This window comes from Oenanthe melanoleuca, chromosome 10, assembly GCF_029582105.1.
Source record: "Oenanthe melanoleuca isolate GR-GAL-2019-014 chromosome 10, OMel1.0, whole genome shotgun sequence".
Classification (NCBI taxonomy): Eukaryota; Metazoa; Chordata; class Aves; order Passeriformes; family Muscicapidae; genus Oenanthe; species Oenanthe melanoleuca.
This window is the reverse complement of record NC_079344.1, coordinates 3,308,181-3,325,950: the sequence shown is the minus strand read 5'-3', so window position 1 is coordinate 3,325,950 and position 17,770 is coordinate 3,308,181. Positions and strand designations below refer to the sequence as shown.

General features: G+C 37.4%; 1 protein-coding gene across 2 annotated transcripts in view; it reads left to right on the top strand.

The window, feature by feature from the left end:
* ENTREP2 (endosomal transmembrane epsin interactor 2) overlaps positions 1 to 17,770 on the top strand; it is an 80,068-nt gene that overhangs the window by 25,667 nt on the left and 36,631 nt on the right. For both annotated transcript variants that reach the window (XM_056500263.1, XM_056500262.1), the window contains exons 2-3: positions 5,869 to 5,925; positions 16,919 to 17,029. In XM_056500263.1, the coding sequence (XP_056356238.1) occupies positions 5,869 to 5,925; positions 16,919 to 17,029 (168 nt within the window). The remainder of the gene's footprint in view (positions 1 to 5,868; positions 5,926 to 16,918; positions 17,030 to 17,770) is intronic.

Genomic DNA, 17,770 nt, shown 5'->3' with positions numbered 1-17,770 from the left:
TGGTTCAGTGCATTTTAATTAAGCTTTTGACTGCTCCTCAGTAAACCCTTCCTGCTTCAAAGAATTGATAAGCTATCCACACTTATCTGAGCTACTGTAGAAATGCTAAATATCATGTATGGGCAGCACATTTCTTCAGTCAATTTTTTGTGAAAGAATTGCTTGGTCTGGCTTTCATTTTGAACGTTGTGGAACACAGCAGCTGGTTCTGCAGCAGTGCATTGTCACTCAAAGCTCTTGTGTTCTTTTGGTTCATTCATGGGTCATTCTGGAGAAGGGAAGTTGCTTGGGTTGTCAGGGAACTTCATTTTAATTTGAGAGAATTGTCCAAGAGTCACAAAATCTTCTTATGTTATCCCTTACAGCATCTCAACAGACTTTATTCTGAGTTCAAACTCTTCCCCTATGAAACAGCACATATTGAGCTCACTCTTCAGTTATCTGTTTATTTCAGGTTTGTTCATAAATAATCTAATACATTTGAAAGCTTAGAGAATTGGTTCCAAACTGCTTAGTTACCTTTCTGTTTAAATGCTCTTATGCTAATGGCTGTGTGCCTTATTAATGCTCATGGATTACATTAGGGGGCATAGAAAATAATGTAATAGTGTGTTCTGTGAGTATGTTTAATAAAAACCAGATTAGAATTAAGACTGTATTGTGAGTCACTGACATATCAGCTCTGTGCCTAATATCTTATCTAAATCCCTGTCCATAGCTTTCAATACAATTTGCATATTTTAGTGAAGCTGAGCATAACAGTTCTGAACCACTCAGAAGAGTAAAAAATACAGCACACGTGAAGTTTTTTGTAATTGAAAAATATATTATTCTGATGGGTATGTGCTCTATCAGTGCTTGTTTTTCTCTGTATGTCAAATTGTTTCCTTCTAGAAACAAATTATAGATGTGTAACCAGCAGATTTCTGAGGGGTGTGGGTAATATTTGATAGGAATACAAAGAGAAAACAAAAAAAAGCTCACCCTAGAGCTTAAAATAAGATCAAAACTGTGTACTCTTAATGCATTCTGGTAGCTGTGTCAATGTATAGGTAATTTTACTGTCCTGTTCTGTGGGGCACCAGGGGATTTTGTTTCTCTGCTCCTGTTTCCATGGCAATTAGAATTAGATTAGTTTTAGGTTCACAGTGGATAAATGGGAGCCACTAAGCTATGATGTAGTGTTTGTGAGTCAGGAACACACTGAGTCTTTTATAAAGTAGCCCAAAACTCTGCTTAAATCATTGTGGTTTTCTGGTTGCTGTTGACTTGCTTGTATTTATCTTTCTGCCTTCAGCTCTTTTGCTCGTGCTTGCAGTCTGGTGGCACTTGTGCTTTTTGTGTTTATAGGGATGTAGCCTTTAAATGAGAGAGCAGTCCCTGAATTCTAGGGGTAGCTGCATATTGAACACTCAGTCTGCATATTTGCTAATAAATATTTATATTAAATCTTTTAAAAACTCTAGCCCAGGACTGATTTTTGCAGTGTTTTCAACATGGTGTAATAGTATGATTTTTATCAGCACCCACTCTTTAGGATGACTTTCTTGGAAGACCATTCCAAAGCCAAGCCACTGTTCTGTATTTGTTCATACAGTTTTCATGTGTGTGTATGCCTATAGAATTATATAAACCTTTTTCTTCTTCTGGTACTTGTAAATACATTCATACCACCCTCACCCAGAGAGATTTTCATTCTTCCTGTTTTTCCAGGAATTGGAATGGAGAGTAATATTACTGGTGGACTGTTCCAGTCAGTTTTCAGCTAATTCCCATGCAGCTCTTTTTCCTATTGTGTGTATTTAACTTTACCAGCATTTTGCACTAATGGATTGCAGATGCTGCAGAGAGTGTTATTATAAGAAGATTTCATGCTCTGGTAGTAATGTGCCATGCTTTTATAGTCTCTGAGTATGTGATAGTTGTGACATTATTCACACAGTATTTAATGCTTGCATTTTGTTCAATAATTATCTACCTTTTTACAAAGGCTATGGTAGATTTCCCAGAAACATTGTCCTGGACTGCCAGCTCAGTGACATTGTTTTAGACTCTCTGAGGTACACCTAGACCTAAAGACAGTTGGGGTTATTATTGAGGTACACTTGAACTTCACCCTTCCAGGAACATTTGAGTTGACAAAATTAATCCCTGTATTAGACTAGAAAATAATTTTTAGATCCCAAGTAGGACTAAGGAAAAAAAAGTCATTTTATTAAGAAAATTAATACATAGATGTAAGTAATTTAAAATTTCTACAGTTTTTTTTTTTTTACCTTGATAGTGTTTCACTATACTTAATGTGGCTTTAATTAATAGTTACATAAATACACAATTTATGTGGTTCAGAAAAGAAGTTTAAAGGAACCACACTAGAGAATGTATTACATACAAGAGATATTTTGGCTCCTTGGAGGCTTGGAAAGCAGATGATTTAAGATACATTGAGAGGCTGAATCATTGATCTGTCCCATATTCAATGTCAGAGCCCTCTGGATTTCTAGGGATTCACCAGACTGTGGATGCAAAGTGCTGGAAAAGACACCATCAAGGGCTAATCCTTTGTTTGCAGTCCCTGTACTAGGAGATAATTTTACCTTCTGTTTTTGTCCTGCCTCAGTATGTGTCTGCTAAAGTAAAGGCATGTTTGTCATGCATGAGCACCACCTCATTAATGATAATGCAGTTTTCATATGCATGTTGAGTAGTAACTCAACATTTCTAGTGCTGCAGAAGTCAGCACTGATGTACTCTGTTTTTTCCTCTGTGCTTCAGCATTCTGATAATCAGCAGATACATAAACCCACATATATCTGTGGGAACTCTCCTTAAGGAATCAGGCAAAGCTACTTTTTACTATGTTTTTACTATTTCAATTATTATGTGATGGGGAGGTTCATTACAATTCCGTAGGTGGAAATTTGGTCCAAGATAGTAGATGAACATACTCTGCAGGTTCTGAAATCAAAACACATTGCCAAGGTTATGGAATTATTAAAATCTTCAAACTCCAGTTTACTTTTTCTTTAAGAAAGAAAAAAACCTGTGCACAGAATACATAGTAGTGATTTTTGAAAAGCATAAGAAGCTGTATGGATTGCAATGTTGTGCTATTGAATATTCTCAGTTACTAATGTAAGATATTTTGGGCCTGTAAATTACATACTACTTTTCAAATAATTGCTACTTTTGTATAGAATCGAAGTGAGGTTTCTACTAACTGTATTTAATGTTAGCTGTATTTAGTGTTAGCTGTTAGTTGTATTTAAAGGAAGAATAAGCTGAAGAGAAAACAAAACATAAAGACTGGAGGCTTTTTGGTTGTTGGTTTGTTGGGGTTTGGGTTTTTTACTTGTTTATTTGGGTTTGTGGAGGCTTTTTTAGTTTGGTTCTGTTCTTAAATTCCTGGTCATCTTCAATATCAAGAGAGGTCTGTAGATTTCTGTTTTGATAATCTGGTATATTTTGGTAATTTGGTGTATTCGAACTAGATTTGGGTGTGTGATGTCCTCTGTGTGATTTTTTTCCTTGTTCCATAGCTGTGCACATTGTGGTTAATGTGAGGTGCTTGGCACTGGAAGTAACTTCATCTCAAAGCACAAGAAGTTTTTTTGGATAACCAGTGACTGACACAGGGCAGTAATGGGGTTGTAAAATTACACTACAGCATTGTTGAAGTGACCTCTTACAATGCCAGAATTAAGAATGCAGGTGGAACACTGAGTTCTTGTGTCTATTATCAGTGTAAATTTATCAGGTGGCCTGGCTGTGCTTGACCTTTTGCCAGTACAGTGAGTGCCACGAAGCTCTCCTTTTCCAACCCAAAACACATGTACCTCTTTCATCTTACAGGGCCTCTGTAAAGGTCAAACACAGTTGTAGTTCAGCTGAACAAAAGAGATCAGCTCCCTACTTGCACCCTGTGCAATGCCACAAGTAAGACAAGAGGGGTAGGGGTTTAATTCATGGAAGGGAGGTGACAGTAAATGAAAGTAAAGATTTGCTGCTCATAGGTAGTGCACTACAGTATCTTGGCTCTGACCATCTGACTTGGAGACTGAGAAATACTGATTTATGTATGAATATTTTATGTATCAATACATGCTGTGGTTTGGAATGCAATTTCTTACTTTTCCTAAAGGGTTTTCTTTAATAACCTCACAATTTCAGCCTGCCCATTTATTTAATTGGGAGCATGTTGCTGTCCAGTGAGCAGACAAACTAGCTAACCTTGTCATTTTACCTTCTGAGTGCAGTTTCACATTACAGGATTATCAGCCCAGAGCCAAGTTATCATACAGTAATAATAAGCTAACATAGCTGTGTGAGCACATTTAATTAACTGCAAAGATGGAATTCTCGGCTTTTCCTTCACTTGGCCACCATCCAGAAGTGTGTAACTTCTCTGCTGTAGGAAATGCTGTGGAATACAAACTATGCACATTTGCATGGAGGCATTACCTGGAGAGCCTTTGAAATCCACATCCTAGTCTTGGTTTATTTTTATTATGCATTTATCTCTCAGCTGTTGCATTTGTGCTTTACTTAGAAACTATCACTGAGATTTTACTAAAAAACCTCATTTCATAGGTCTTTTTTAATGGCATAGCTACCAAAGAAAATACCAATAGGTGCATTTTCCATGTTGTCTTCTGAATAATGTTTTCAACAGCTGCTGCATCTGTGGATGTTGTCAGGTTGTGAAATATGCTTGAAACATGCTCACAGTATGAGTGTCCACAGAGCAGACTTTGTGAGAGCTTAAACTGGGCACTCCAGAGCTGCAGAGAGCCAGCAGCTCCCTCTCCCACATTCACACCACACACCACTGGACTGGAGTGTTTCCAGCCCAGCTCCCAGCACGGTGTACATTGCAATGCAGTGGCTGGGCACAGAGGCAGTTCTGTTTGTCATGCTCTACTATTTCCACACCTGAAAGATTGTTAGGAAAGCAGGATGGAGTGGGAATGGTGACTAGCTAATATAAAAGTTATTGTTACACAGATTCTTTGCACAAGCTGAGGTGAAAGAGTGACACTGTGGATGCTTGGAGTAAATACCTTGTGCATTCTCTTCTCTGCATTTAATATGGGTTCTACTTTACTATTTTTGTAATTTAATGTTCTAATGAAAATGTTCTTCTCTACTAGTTTTTCTCCCACACTAGGGTCAATATCCCTCACTCCTTTTCTTGTTTCTTTCTCCATTTTTCACTACATGTAAGGCTTATAGCATCTCAACTGTAGCTTGCATGTTGTTTTAAAACACTTAAGATTAGCTTAGATGTATAAAGGTCTAAATCCTGTTTGCTTTTGGTTTGTAGTACAGGGAGTAATGTGTCTGTATGCTAAATCCAAGTTTTTAAGGAATGTATGGGTCATCTTTCAAACATAAGATCAAATGGGGAGGTTATTTGAGTGGGTGAAACAGAGTACAAAACCCTTTTACTAATTTATCTGGATACCTGGATGATTTTGTGATTGCTCTGTCACTACTCCTCTTTTCCTAGCTAATTTTCAATTGTGCTAAGACACCACAAGAACATTTGCCCTAAACATTTATTCCACTTTAGTGTTGATAACATTTGGGTCTGGGAGAGAAGAAATGTTTTAATGACTTCTTGTGATCTGATCAGAATGGAGTGAATCTGGCAGCTGGATTGAAATTTGTTTAAAAGCAGCTTCGTACTAGTTCTGTTTATATTTTATTGACAATAAAAGGAAAGCATTTTATTTTTAACATTTGCTTTCTGTCATTCTGGAAATACATATCATGACTGTGTATTAACTTCATCCTGTTACCTCCCATGTTTTCAGTGACACTGCTATAACCATTGTGCCTTTTTAGTAACTCTGCTTTCTGTTCCAGGTGCTGTTGTCAGGATTGATTGGTGTTGTTTCATGGAAGAGGCCCCTGTCCCTTGTGGTGAGAAACTCCCAGAGCTTTTGTCTTTATAGAGAAGCCTGATAGTCTGTGGGGATGGTTTGCAGTGCTGTTGTGTATCCTGATATTTATGAACACTTAGTACAAAAGTGAAAGGCATTTAAAGTTGTAACATATAAGCTACCTGGGTGAAAATAATATTTTTCTGCTGTCTCACAAACAGACTATTGCTCTGCTTGTACCTTTGCATTTGACTTAATTTGCCAAAAAATGCACTGCAGAGCAATCTTTTTAGCAGGTATCTGGATGGAAAAAAGCAGATTCTGAATTAGTAGTTGTTTGTCTTCATCTGCAGGCAGATTTCCAGCTACATTATTATTTCTGTTGTGAGATTCATGTAGTTACTTAATGATGAACAGTAACCCATTCTTTGTGTGTGCATGCTAATAGAGTTTCAGTTAGCTTATTAATGTAAAGCAGTATTAGATGGAAATCAATCTTATTAAAAACAAGTGTGACTGTGTCAATAAGGATGTGTTAGCAGGCAAACATTGCCTTTGAAACCATGTGTGTGTGTAACAGAGTAACATGAAACATTTATAACATAGTACTAAAGATCATCCTTGGAATAAAGAATATTGTGGACAGTGTGAAATTTAAAGTCTTATAATAATAAGAGTAAACCTAATTAGAACTTCAGGTGTATCTTTCAGTGCTATGAACTTGGACAGTAGGCACAGAGCTCACATAATTTGAATAAATAATATTGACACATCACAAATGTTATCCAGGGCTGTTGAGACTTGGCTTCTCTGATTACTGAACACTCACTTGCATGTTGTAAATTCAGCTGGGCTTTCTAATACTGGCTCATTGAGTGAAATGGAAATAGGCAGTGATGGTCAGTGTAATTCAAGGGAATAAAGAAAAAAGGGAGGAAACAGTAATGGTAACCTTACTCCTTGGAGAGCAGTTCATCTCCCTGAAATCTGCTCTAGGAAATTATTTATTTCCAAGAGTAAGCTTAATGGTCTTGGGTTAGATCCTGGTCTGCACTGGCCCTTGGTGGTGATACTATAATCAGCTGAGGAATGGAGACAGGGATGGTGTTTTCTGTGTGTGATTTAGCTGTGTAGTGGTTTTACAGAGGCTACATAATGTCCTGATTTCCTTGCTGAGGTGTAAATACTCAGCTGGACCCCACGTGTGCAAGGTGACTGTTCTGTTTAGCAATCAATAATTTATAACTTTACAACTCCCAGCACAAAGTACCACCAATGTACTAATGAGCCATGTTTCTCCTGATCTGTTTATACAACACATATGCCAAATACATATGGTCAATAATTACCTTTTAACCTATTTTATAGTATTACAAGCAGCTAGATAATTGATTGTAATACGTGTGTTTTTTGATACAAGATCTGGCATTGCCAAGAGTGATAGCAGATAGATAAATAACTTTATCATTTGAAGCTATGAATAAAGTTATATAAAATTAAACCATGCACCATCTGTGACGTCCTGAAAACTGGTAAAACTGTGATAATATTTTAAGGTGCCAGTTTTCTGCATATTTTGGATTTGTGACTAAAACTGGTTTATAATAACCAGTGTTTTGACTATTTCTGTGCAGCACTTGAGCAGTATCAAGGCTCTCTGGTTTTCTCACACAGCATCACTTGCTTTGGCTTTCTCCTTCCTCTTTGCTTATTAAGCTATCTTTATCTCCATGCACAAGTTTTTTTCACTTGGGCTTTTCTAATTCTTTTCCAGTCCTGCTGCAAGGGGCAGTGAATGGGCTGTGTGATGCTTTGCTGCAGGGAGGGTCAGCCCCCCACACTGCTGGATGCACTTTGCTCAGCACTGTAATCATACAGGATTTTTCCACAGATGCAGTGTCTTTTCTTTGCAAGTATATTATTTTCTGCAGGAAAAAAGATGAAGTTGAAGAAGCATTACACAGAGATAGTTCATCTACCATTAATTTCTGGCTGTATCATCCTAGAAGTGCATAATGTAGAATTAGTGTAGAAATGAAAGTGTTGTTGCATAGTTTAACACTTTGGTTCCAAAGTAAAAACTGAGAGTAGTTGTGTATTTATAAGCTATTAGTGTGAATGCTGTTTGGGGTTCTGCATTCAGTCAAAGATTTACAAACATGCATGAACTAAGGACAAGTGTGTATTTACTAAGGACGTTTATAATATTAATGTATGTAAATTTAGGAGTTCGGCTAAAATGTTTTTGCAATTCTTAATTGTCTGGAAAAATTTTTGTTAGTTTATCTGAATTTTCTTGGTCACCACCTAGCTATTGGTGGCTTATGTTGCTAAAATGCTTTACACATGCAAGGAATCAGTGTCTATTATCAAACCTGTATTCACATTTACCAGAGGAAATATACAGGCAAAGGAGATTTTTAAATTGCTTACACATTGATTTTGAACAGTACTTGCTGTATATTCCAGGTTTTTCCTCATTAAATTTACTCTATTTTCATTTTGAAGCCTCAGAGTATTCATAGCACATTTGTAAAATCCCTCAAGAGTCCCTTTTTTGGAAACCAAGTGTTGTCTGTGTCACTACCACTGCTTAGTGTTAAAATGCAGTGTTAAAGTAGGAATTTGTTTCCTCATGGTCTATGGAAGTGTCTGAAAATTGGGAGAAAGCTTGTGTAGTTCCTGAGGCTGAACAACCTTGAAAAAAACTTTAAATTGTGCAGTCACATTATTTTTCTGTTACATTCTAATCTATGGTAATTGCAAATCTATTTGTGCTAAGGAGATTAATTCAGCCTCAGAATTGAGTTGAAAGCTTCTCTGCTGCCATCTGACATTTGGATGACCCCAGAAAAATGTTTTTATATTTCTAACTGAAGGTTTTTAAAATAAACTGATAACTTTAATATTTTTTTCAATGAACAGAAATGTGGGGTGTCTGTGAATGTCAGTGAGCACAAGATAATACTACTTATTAATAAATGATCTTGATTACTCAGAATAGCTACTTAAAAGAATTTACTATGAAATGTGCATTCCAGATCCAGTTCTGTGCACCAGTGAACACACAAACCAGTGTGTGTATAACTCAATGTGTTGTCCCTTCAAATGAACCATTGTTTCAAACCTTTTTTGTTTTTGATAAGCACATGGGATTTTCCTCATTTGAGAGAAGTAAGAGAAGCCACCCTAAATAGCTGCAGTTCAGCCTGCATCAGGCAAAAGGATGAGCTGTGTGCAAAGTCTCAGGCTGCACCCACAGTAAGTCTCAGTTATACACAAAAATGGACTTTTAAAGAAAGTATTCATCTTGAGTCAGCTTGGTAGTTTGTTGCAAAATTAGAGATTTTCTTTCTAGAATTCCAGTGAAAAACTTGAATTAGTTGAAATTCAGACTTGAATGTTTTTCCTTTTTTCTGTAAAAGAGATAGAAAAATATCTGCATTGAAAAAGGAAATTACTAATAATTTGAAATCAATACATTCACATATAGTCTTGCCCCATAAGATGGATGAATATGTAAAACTGGTCCAAATGTGTTTCCTCATTGATTATCTCCTCTCACTAAATATCATTGCAGACTACAGCAGGAATAACCAAACTTCAGGGAACAGATGAAAAATAAAACAGATAGAAATAGTGTACTAGTATTTTGTATATATTGTATTATATAGTAGCAAGTTTCCTGTATTCTGCTTAGTGAGGTGGAGTGTTGGCATGTTCCTGGCCATGCTGCTTAACCTGAGGTCCTAGAGTAGCTTAAGGGGTGAGAAAAGTCTTTTTAAACTCTTGTAAGAGAATATGCAGCTTCCTTTCAGATGAAATCTGAGAGAAATCTTTGAATTAAAAAAAAATGTGGGTTGTCCTCCTACCAATATCCACCCTCAAGCAGAGATTTGGTGTTTGCTTCCTGGAATAAAAAGATGATCTGTGTAGTGGAGAGCCAGTGTCAGCATACACAGGTTAGTTCTGCAGGAGAAAAGCAAGGGAACAAATGCACAGTGTGGGGGAGCAGCAGAGTGTGGGGCTCCCCTGCATCCCCTGGTGTGTCACTGCTGGTTTGATACCTGTGTGGTGCTGAGAGGAGCTGCAGAACATCCCTCTGCCTCAGCACACCCCTTGATCACTCTGCAGCATCACTTCAGCACAAATGTTCTTTGAATTCCTTGATCAGAATATTCTCTGGGAACCCTGCTATGAGACAAACACTTGTCTTTGAGGCTGAAGCATCAGTTTAAAGGTGAACAAAACACTGAGTGAAAGCAAATGCATCTTACATACCTGTGTTTTTCAGTTTCTGATGAACTGGGCAGGGGTTGAATTCTGGGTATTGCTGCTTTCAAGAAAAACTTGGGAGGCTGCAAAAACTTCTGTTTGGAAAGCAGATCCATCCAGTGCTGGCTCAAAAACCAGCTCTTCAGATGCAAAGCTGTAAATATTGCTCAGGGCTGATGTGAACCCAGGCTTTGGAATTGAGAGCAGAGTGTTTTTCTTTGACCTCTTTTCTGAGAGTATAGAAGGAAACTAACCCAAATTCAGGGGAGCTGAAAGCTAAATCAGGGGGAAGAGAATTGTGCAGGACTGGGACAGGAAGGAGAAATTGAAATGTGAGTCTGGCAACATGAGGAAGATAGACATCAAAAGATTTGAGAAGAACAGGACCTAGATGACCAGAAAGAATTGAACCAAAGCCATTTCAATAAGAAATCCTACAACAGGATCTCTGATGTTTCAGAGATTCAGTGCCACAAGTACCATAAATAACTGAATTGCAATAGATTTGTATCTTAGTTCTGAATTATTTCAGTGAAGAAGGTGTAGGCTGTAAATAGTATTTTCCTATACTTGGGTCATAGTTAAGTTTTCTTTGCCTCTTGCCTTCTTGCTCTCCCTTCACTGAGTTGTATAAAGCACTAAGGTGGCTGTGCTGCTCTCACCAAACTGCATCATCTGTCTCTGCACACTATTGCAGCATGGCTAAAAGTCTGTGAGACAGGATAGAGAAATCAGGTTAGTGTATTCAGTGATAACTGTATTCCAGGTTACATCAGTTTGAAAGTAAATTAAAAATGTATTTCTGTGTCATTGAAGATGCTTCTCTTTTATATTTATTTCAAACTGATGTCCTGAGAAGTCTTTACCCATTGTACAAACTGTTGGTTTAGGCTGTGAAATAATGTCTCTTGTTGGATTGAGTAGGGGATCTGAAAAGTGTGGTCTTCAAAACTTGAAATTTGAGTTTGTATAAACTCTGATTACATTCATGATCCAACATTTTTTTTTGCAGGTGAGTTAATATATCCATTTAGCTTTTAAAATGTGCACTGCCAATTGCTGGGGTTTTTAAAATTAATTTTATTTTAACTTACACTGCTGATTCCCTTCTTTCTTCTTTAATATCATGAAACAACTGACAGAAAAAACTACCCCCATTGCCCTTTCATTAGAATATACCTGACAGAAGAGGAAGAGGGGAAAAAATGAAGGATGATCCAGTAAAGTTATGAACTGGGTGAGAAAGAACACTTGAGATGGAAACAGAACAAGTGAATCAGGGAAACCTTTGCAGTGGTGGAGAAAAGGTATCACAGGGTGAAGCATCTCTTTAGAATGAACATTCTAAGTCCTCTTTTACAGCTTAACACTTCTTAAAGCTTTCTCTTGCCTAGGTCTCTGTCTGCCTCTCCCTGGTGCCCTTTTGGCCAAGGCTGCCTGTTCCTGGGCCCAGCTGCCCCTCACGTGAGAATCTGGACTCCTCTGCTGGGCATCCCTGTGCTCATTAGTTATCCCCAGTGGCAGAGTTTAAATAGACCACAAGCAGCTTTTCCTGAAGAGGAGACAAATCCTGCTGGGGCATAACACTTCCCCTTCCTAAACAAGCACTTGGTAATTCCCCTGGAGCAGTCCCTGCCCTTCCCCATCTGCTGCCATCCCAGCTGCTCCTGTGGTGCATTCCTGCCCTGGGAGCTGCACAGCTCCATCCCAGAGCTGCTGCTGGGGTGCAGAGTGTGCTCTGGCTGCTGCATCCACCCCTCCTCAGCCCATCAGTAATTCCCTTGTTCTCACACACTTTCTAAATATATCTGCTGATGGTTCTTTCATCTCATCTGCTCCTTCTTTTAGAAATGCAGGCTGCACCCCATCTGCTCCTGGAGTTCTTGGCAGCCTTTGCACAATCTAATTTCTTCAGCTTTTCTTGGTGTGAGTCTGGTTTGCTTCAGCATTTTTTCTTCCTCCTTGGTAAATTAATCTTGTGTCACATATCACTGGGGCTGGCTAGTTGGGCAACATGGGAGCTATTTGTTAAACTTTGTATTTTGTTTTCAAATAATGAGGAAACACTAGCTTCAAAAATTTATTCAAGACAAGATGAGCTGCATTTGAAATGCTTTTAAAAGTAGAATAAATATTTGTAAGAACTAATACAAATATTTTGAGGTGTGATGGAGTTGAGAATGGATACCTCACTTTTTGACTCGTACTCAAATCAAAACTCACATGATTTTAGTTTTATTTGTGTGACAGATGGAAGGAAATACACTGTTACCCAAAGAGAATATAATTATCCTTTGCTTGTTGAAGGAAAATACTTCGATTTCAGTGGGATTTGTTTGCCAGGTAAATCACAGTTTATATCCTGAGCTAGACATGTGTGTGATACTGCAGATACCATAAATCCTCCAACAGCCTTATGGATTAAGTTCTACTTCAGATATATGAGGAAAGGTCTTTGAAATCTTAAAATTCATTTAGTGATGGATCTCCATCAAATTATTCATGTGAGTCTTCTTGGAGATGCGTGTGCAATTTTTCTTGAAATGGCCAAAACTCGAGTGAGTTTGCATTACAATCAAATTGGGAAGAGCTGCTGTCCATGTTGAAGCCTTCCCTCAGAAGCTGGTACTGAAAATTCTCGTGTGCTCTTGCTGGAGATCAGCAGTTGTGGCTCCTGCCCCTGCTCACCTGGCAGAATTTTCCTCCTCAGGAAGGAAACTCAGAGTTCTGGTGTGCGAGGGCTCAGAGAGACCAGGCTGCTGTTAATTAATGAGAATAATTGCAAGGGAGTAGTTAATTGCCATTAATATGTGGGGAAAGACAGATGCAAAATATCAGTGTGTGACCTTTATATCCTGCTTGTGTCTCATTACATTTCTGCCAGGAAGGGCTGCTCTCAGAGCCTTTGATGCCTGTCCTTGTCAGCAGGACAACACCAGCCTTTATTTCCTCAGGGAATCCTGCTACAGATGTTATGGAGGTTAATTTATATGGAGTAACATTTCACTGACATGTGCATGGAGGTGAATCCTTCCAGCAATGTGACACTTGCAAAAAGTAATGTATTGTTTAGGTAGATGAAACCATTAAGCAGTTGCAATGGAAGTATAAATTCAGTCTTACGTTGATTTTCTTAAAAGTTATTAGACTACTCATGTTGTTGAAAAAAGTGTGTTCATTTTTATTTATCTGTTTTGTTTAAGTATAGATTGTATACAAAGCTGATTTAGAAAAATGCTGTCTTTCCTAATGTCCTAAGACCCTAAACATCAGCTTTCTTTTCCTGTTCTGCTGTCCCCGTGGAACGTTTTTGAGACAGTGTCTTACTTGTTAATTTTTAAAAAGTTTCAGTTTTTACTTCCTTGGAGAGTGTGTTGGAAGGAAAATTAAACTAATATGGCTGAGTTAGTTGCAAATTTTAGATCTGGCTCATGTAGTCAAAATTCTATTCAGGAAACCTTATATTTGACATTTTTATTATCACAGTGTATATCAAATGCTCTTTTTCCACCTGACTGTGCAGCTGAAGCAGTTGTTTTTGAAGCATTTCAAATTGACAACATTTTGAGTGGCATTAAAATAAGTTAGGGCTGTTTGATTTCTTTCTCTTTCAAAATAACTCTTAAGTTAAATTTCACATGCATGGATTTTTTTTATTTAGGGGAGCAGTGGTGCATAAGTGGAAATGTCAGTGATGAAAATCAGATTAAAAAAAAATCGTTGATAAAAAAAGTGCTGGTTTGAGTGCCATTTCTGTTCAGTAAGTTTTTTAAATGGGGTCCTTTAAAAATTGTATGTTTTATCTATTTAAACCTATAATATGTAATGAGCATTCAGCATCTGGCTGATCCAACAGGTGGCTTCTGGCTGTACCCCAGATAATCTTGCATTAACTTAGTCCTGGCACACTTGCTGATCTCACTGCTTCATAGCTCTTGGTGGTGATAAATTTTCAGGTTTGCTTCTGGTGTTTAACCTTCTGCACTTCTGCCAGGGAAACTATAAATTCTGTAGCACAAATAACAAATAACAATAAATGCTACTGTCTGCAGTTCATGTAAGAGAAAGTTCTGTGAGCAGAATACCTTGGGGCAAGTTTTTAATCTACTTATACAGTGGTTTACAGAGACAAGCACATTTACCTCTGGCTATTCTTGCTTCTTCACAAATGAGAAATATGTGTGTTAAAAGGAATATATTTTAAATCCCATTGAATATACCCACATGTATTTAATGGGTTTGGAAAGAAGCCTGTAGTACCTTGTGTCAAACTGCAGTGTCTCAAAAAAAATTGCTTCCTGCGAATGATTTCAGTGTAAACCAAAGTTCATTCAAGAGATTGTCTGACCTTTCAGGAGCTGCAGGACAAGAATTAACAGGAAAAAACACGTAGACACAGTATTGCAGGTACAGAGGATTGGCAGATTTACAGAATCCAACTTACTTGGCAATGGCTGATTTTATTCAAAGTCCTCTGTACAGGAGAGTTGAGGCAGGTCATCAGCACAGAGGGTAATTAATATTTTGTCTAAGTGTTCATGTCTTGATTATCAAACCACTGCAAACCACCTGGGGAAGTGGTTGAAATGCCAGCAATGAAAAAGCAATCCTGTTACATATACATCTCCAAAATGAAAGTATGAGGAATGAAATAAAATATTGCATTTAGAAATACGGTTTCATGTGGTACAATATTTACATCGCTTTTGGAGTACTTTAGTTATTTTGCATGTAAAAACTTCTTTGTCCTTGTAGTAGTAAATATTTCTTCAAACTGTAATGTGTGCTGTTCCTTTTCACTGTGTTCTTGGTGTGTTCTTGATGCAGCAGTGAGTTGCTGGTTTGGGTCACTTGTGCAAGATGACATCTCACATAGTGAGTTGTTATATAATTTTAAATAATTTCATCCTAACTGCTTAGAATTGTAGAATTAGTTTAGGACCATAGTAACACTTACATAGGAAGTCTCATCGTTTCTTCCAGAGAGTTCTTGGTGTAGAATATAAGCTTTGACTTCTCCAATTAGTTCTGCTACCACCATGTATAAAAATTTATTGCCTTCCTCTTTGTTCATGTATTTAGTTCTTTGTGACTTTTGGAGCTTAGTAATTAATGCTTCTTGCTGATTTTTAGGAATATTTTAGCTTGTCTATATGTTGAAACTAGAAAGATGAAGAACATTATATTGTAGTTTTAAATCTAGCATTAAGATGTCATAGCTCTCACAGCAAATATTTGATAGCTCTTTATTTGTTAATTTGTTAATTCCTTTTATTAGGACCTTTGTGCTCAACAAGAGGCAAGGTAGTTTCAAGACTTGCAAAGGACATGAATTTCCCCCTTTAGCTCCATGCCCAGGTTAGGTATTTCCTTGCCTGGGACATTAAGAAGCGAGGAATAAAATTGCAAAATTGGGAAGACAAGTGTGACAGAGAATTTCAGGGATATCATGTGGTGAGTGCCACTTTGAAAAGCAGCTCCTAAACAGAATGTGATACTCAGACCCACCGAGATGAACAGGAATTCTAAGAGCCAGTTTCATTATTTTGACAGTGCAGGGTCCTTCCCTCTTGTTTTGCCAGTGACAAGAGGAAGAGGTTACCTTGGAAACACCAATAGAGGTTTCTTCATTAATGAATGCTGATATGGAGAAAGTACTGCAAAGATAGATAAACCTGGTGCAGGTTACAGTCCTTGTTGTCAGCTGTGATGCTTGGAAGGATCTGAAGCTGGCAACTGAAATATGTAACACAGCTTCTGTCCTGTGGTTAACACTGTGGAGGTTACAGGGGGGATTGTCCAAAAGCACTAGAAAAAAATATACAGCCATTTTGGATTTAAGCTTGTCAAAAATATTTCTAGCACATGCACTGACAAAAGATAACATCTTGTGAGAACAGTGAAGGGCTGTAAACTGTGAGCATGCTTAGGGAAAAGAGATGCAACAGAATTTCTTAAAAATTTCATATAATACACTCACTCCTATTGAGTTATAGCAATGTCAACACAGAATATTTAAGGTGGCCACACATCAGGCACGTTTGTACTTGCCTCTTACTGCTTATGCCATTCCCTATATGTTGAGATTTGTCTGCCCTGACTGGGCCAGGTTTTTTTACATGTAAAGCAATAAAATGATAATTAAACTGATGGAATCAGGTTAATGATTGTTTTGTCACATTTTGAGATGAGAAAAAAAAAAGAGTAATTAACACTATGAGTAGTTGATATGGAGGATGCTGCTTAAATAATAATTGTTATTTAAAAACCAAGTAGTTATATATATCCAGAATTTTATTCACTCTTTTTCCCCAACTTGTAGGCACTCATGATATATGATATTCACAAATACTTTTCCTGTTTAAGATACCCATATCCCCATCAAAAGGATTTAAACTGTTTCAAGACTGCATCTGTTTATAATAAAACATTTTTCAAATCTTACTTTTTAGTAATGCCTGGTAATAAAACCCATTAAATTTTCAGTGTGTGAGATAAAAGTGGGAGATAAATGGATTATTTTGAAATGGCTGGAGGAAAACATATAATAGTCATGTCTAGTTTTGATTTAGCTTTCTCTTACAGTGCAAGACCGAGGACACTGTCAGATTAAGTACCTTACTCTCTTTAAAATACATAAAAAGTTGCTATCCATGTAATTGTGTGACAGGCTGGAAGTTCTTGAACATCTAAATTAGATTTTTTCCTTGTTTGCCTCTTGAAGTGAGTAGTAACAGGGTGCTTGGGGTTTTTTGCAGATAACATTTTTCATGCTGCTCTCTGCAGTGTGTGTGATGCTGAACTTGGCCGGGTCCATTCTCTCCTGCCAGAATGCTCAGCTGGTGAAGTCCCTGGAAGGATGTCAGTTGGTGAGTGATGGAAAACACAGTTCTTACCAAGGGCAAGGATTCTATTTTTCATCTATTAGGGTTTTATATGCACATTCCTTTAATTTCCAAAACAGTAGGTATTTAGTGGAGCAATCTATATGTGTTACAGCGTGAAAAAACATTTTTGGGAAAAGTTTGAGTTGAAGTGTTAATGTATTTAATGTTTTGTCGCCTCAAAAAGTAACTTTTAATGTCATAAGGACTGACTTCTTACTGTCATGGTAAGAATGATGCTTCAGCAGAATAGGTGGAATGCAGGCCACATCAGAGCAGCGTGGTGGTCACCATCTGACATCAGCAGGATCAGGATTTCTTGCATCCACTTCTTGTCCAGGCAGTGGATTTCACAACAGGAATGTTTTGGTATGTGTATGCTAACATTTTGCATGTCAACCTGAGTTTTTTTTGTTTTTTTCTTTTTAATTTTCAAAGTAAATTAATATTATTTTTGTTAAATAAAACACAGAACAATACCATGATGTGGCATTCTCAAAATTATAAGGTACAATTTACTTAAAGCCTTTGTGTTTGTCTCAGGAAAAAAAGTAAATACACATTGAATTCTAGCATATTTTCTGACTTCAACTTGCAAAGATGTCTACAGAAGTAGACTCATGACTGAAATATTTGAGTTTAAATAATAAGTGTTCAAACTGTAGTTTCTATTTTCAGAGCATGATGAAATCATGAGTAGCTTTGTCTCAGTGTGTTGTGCTCTTT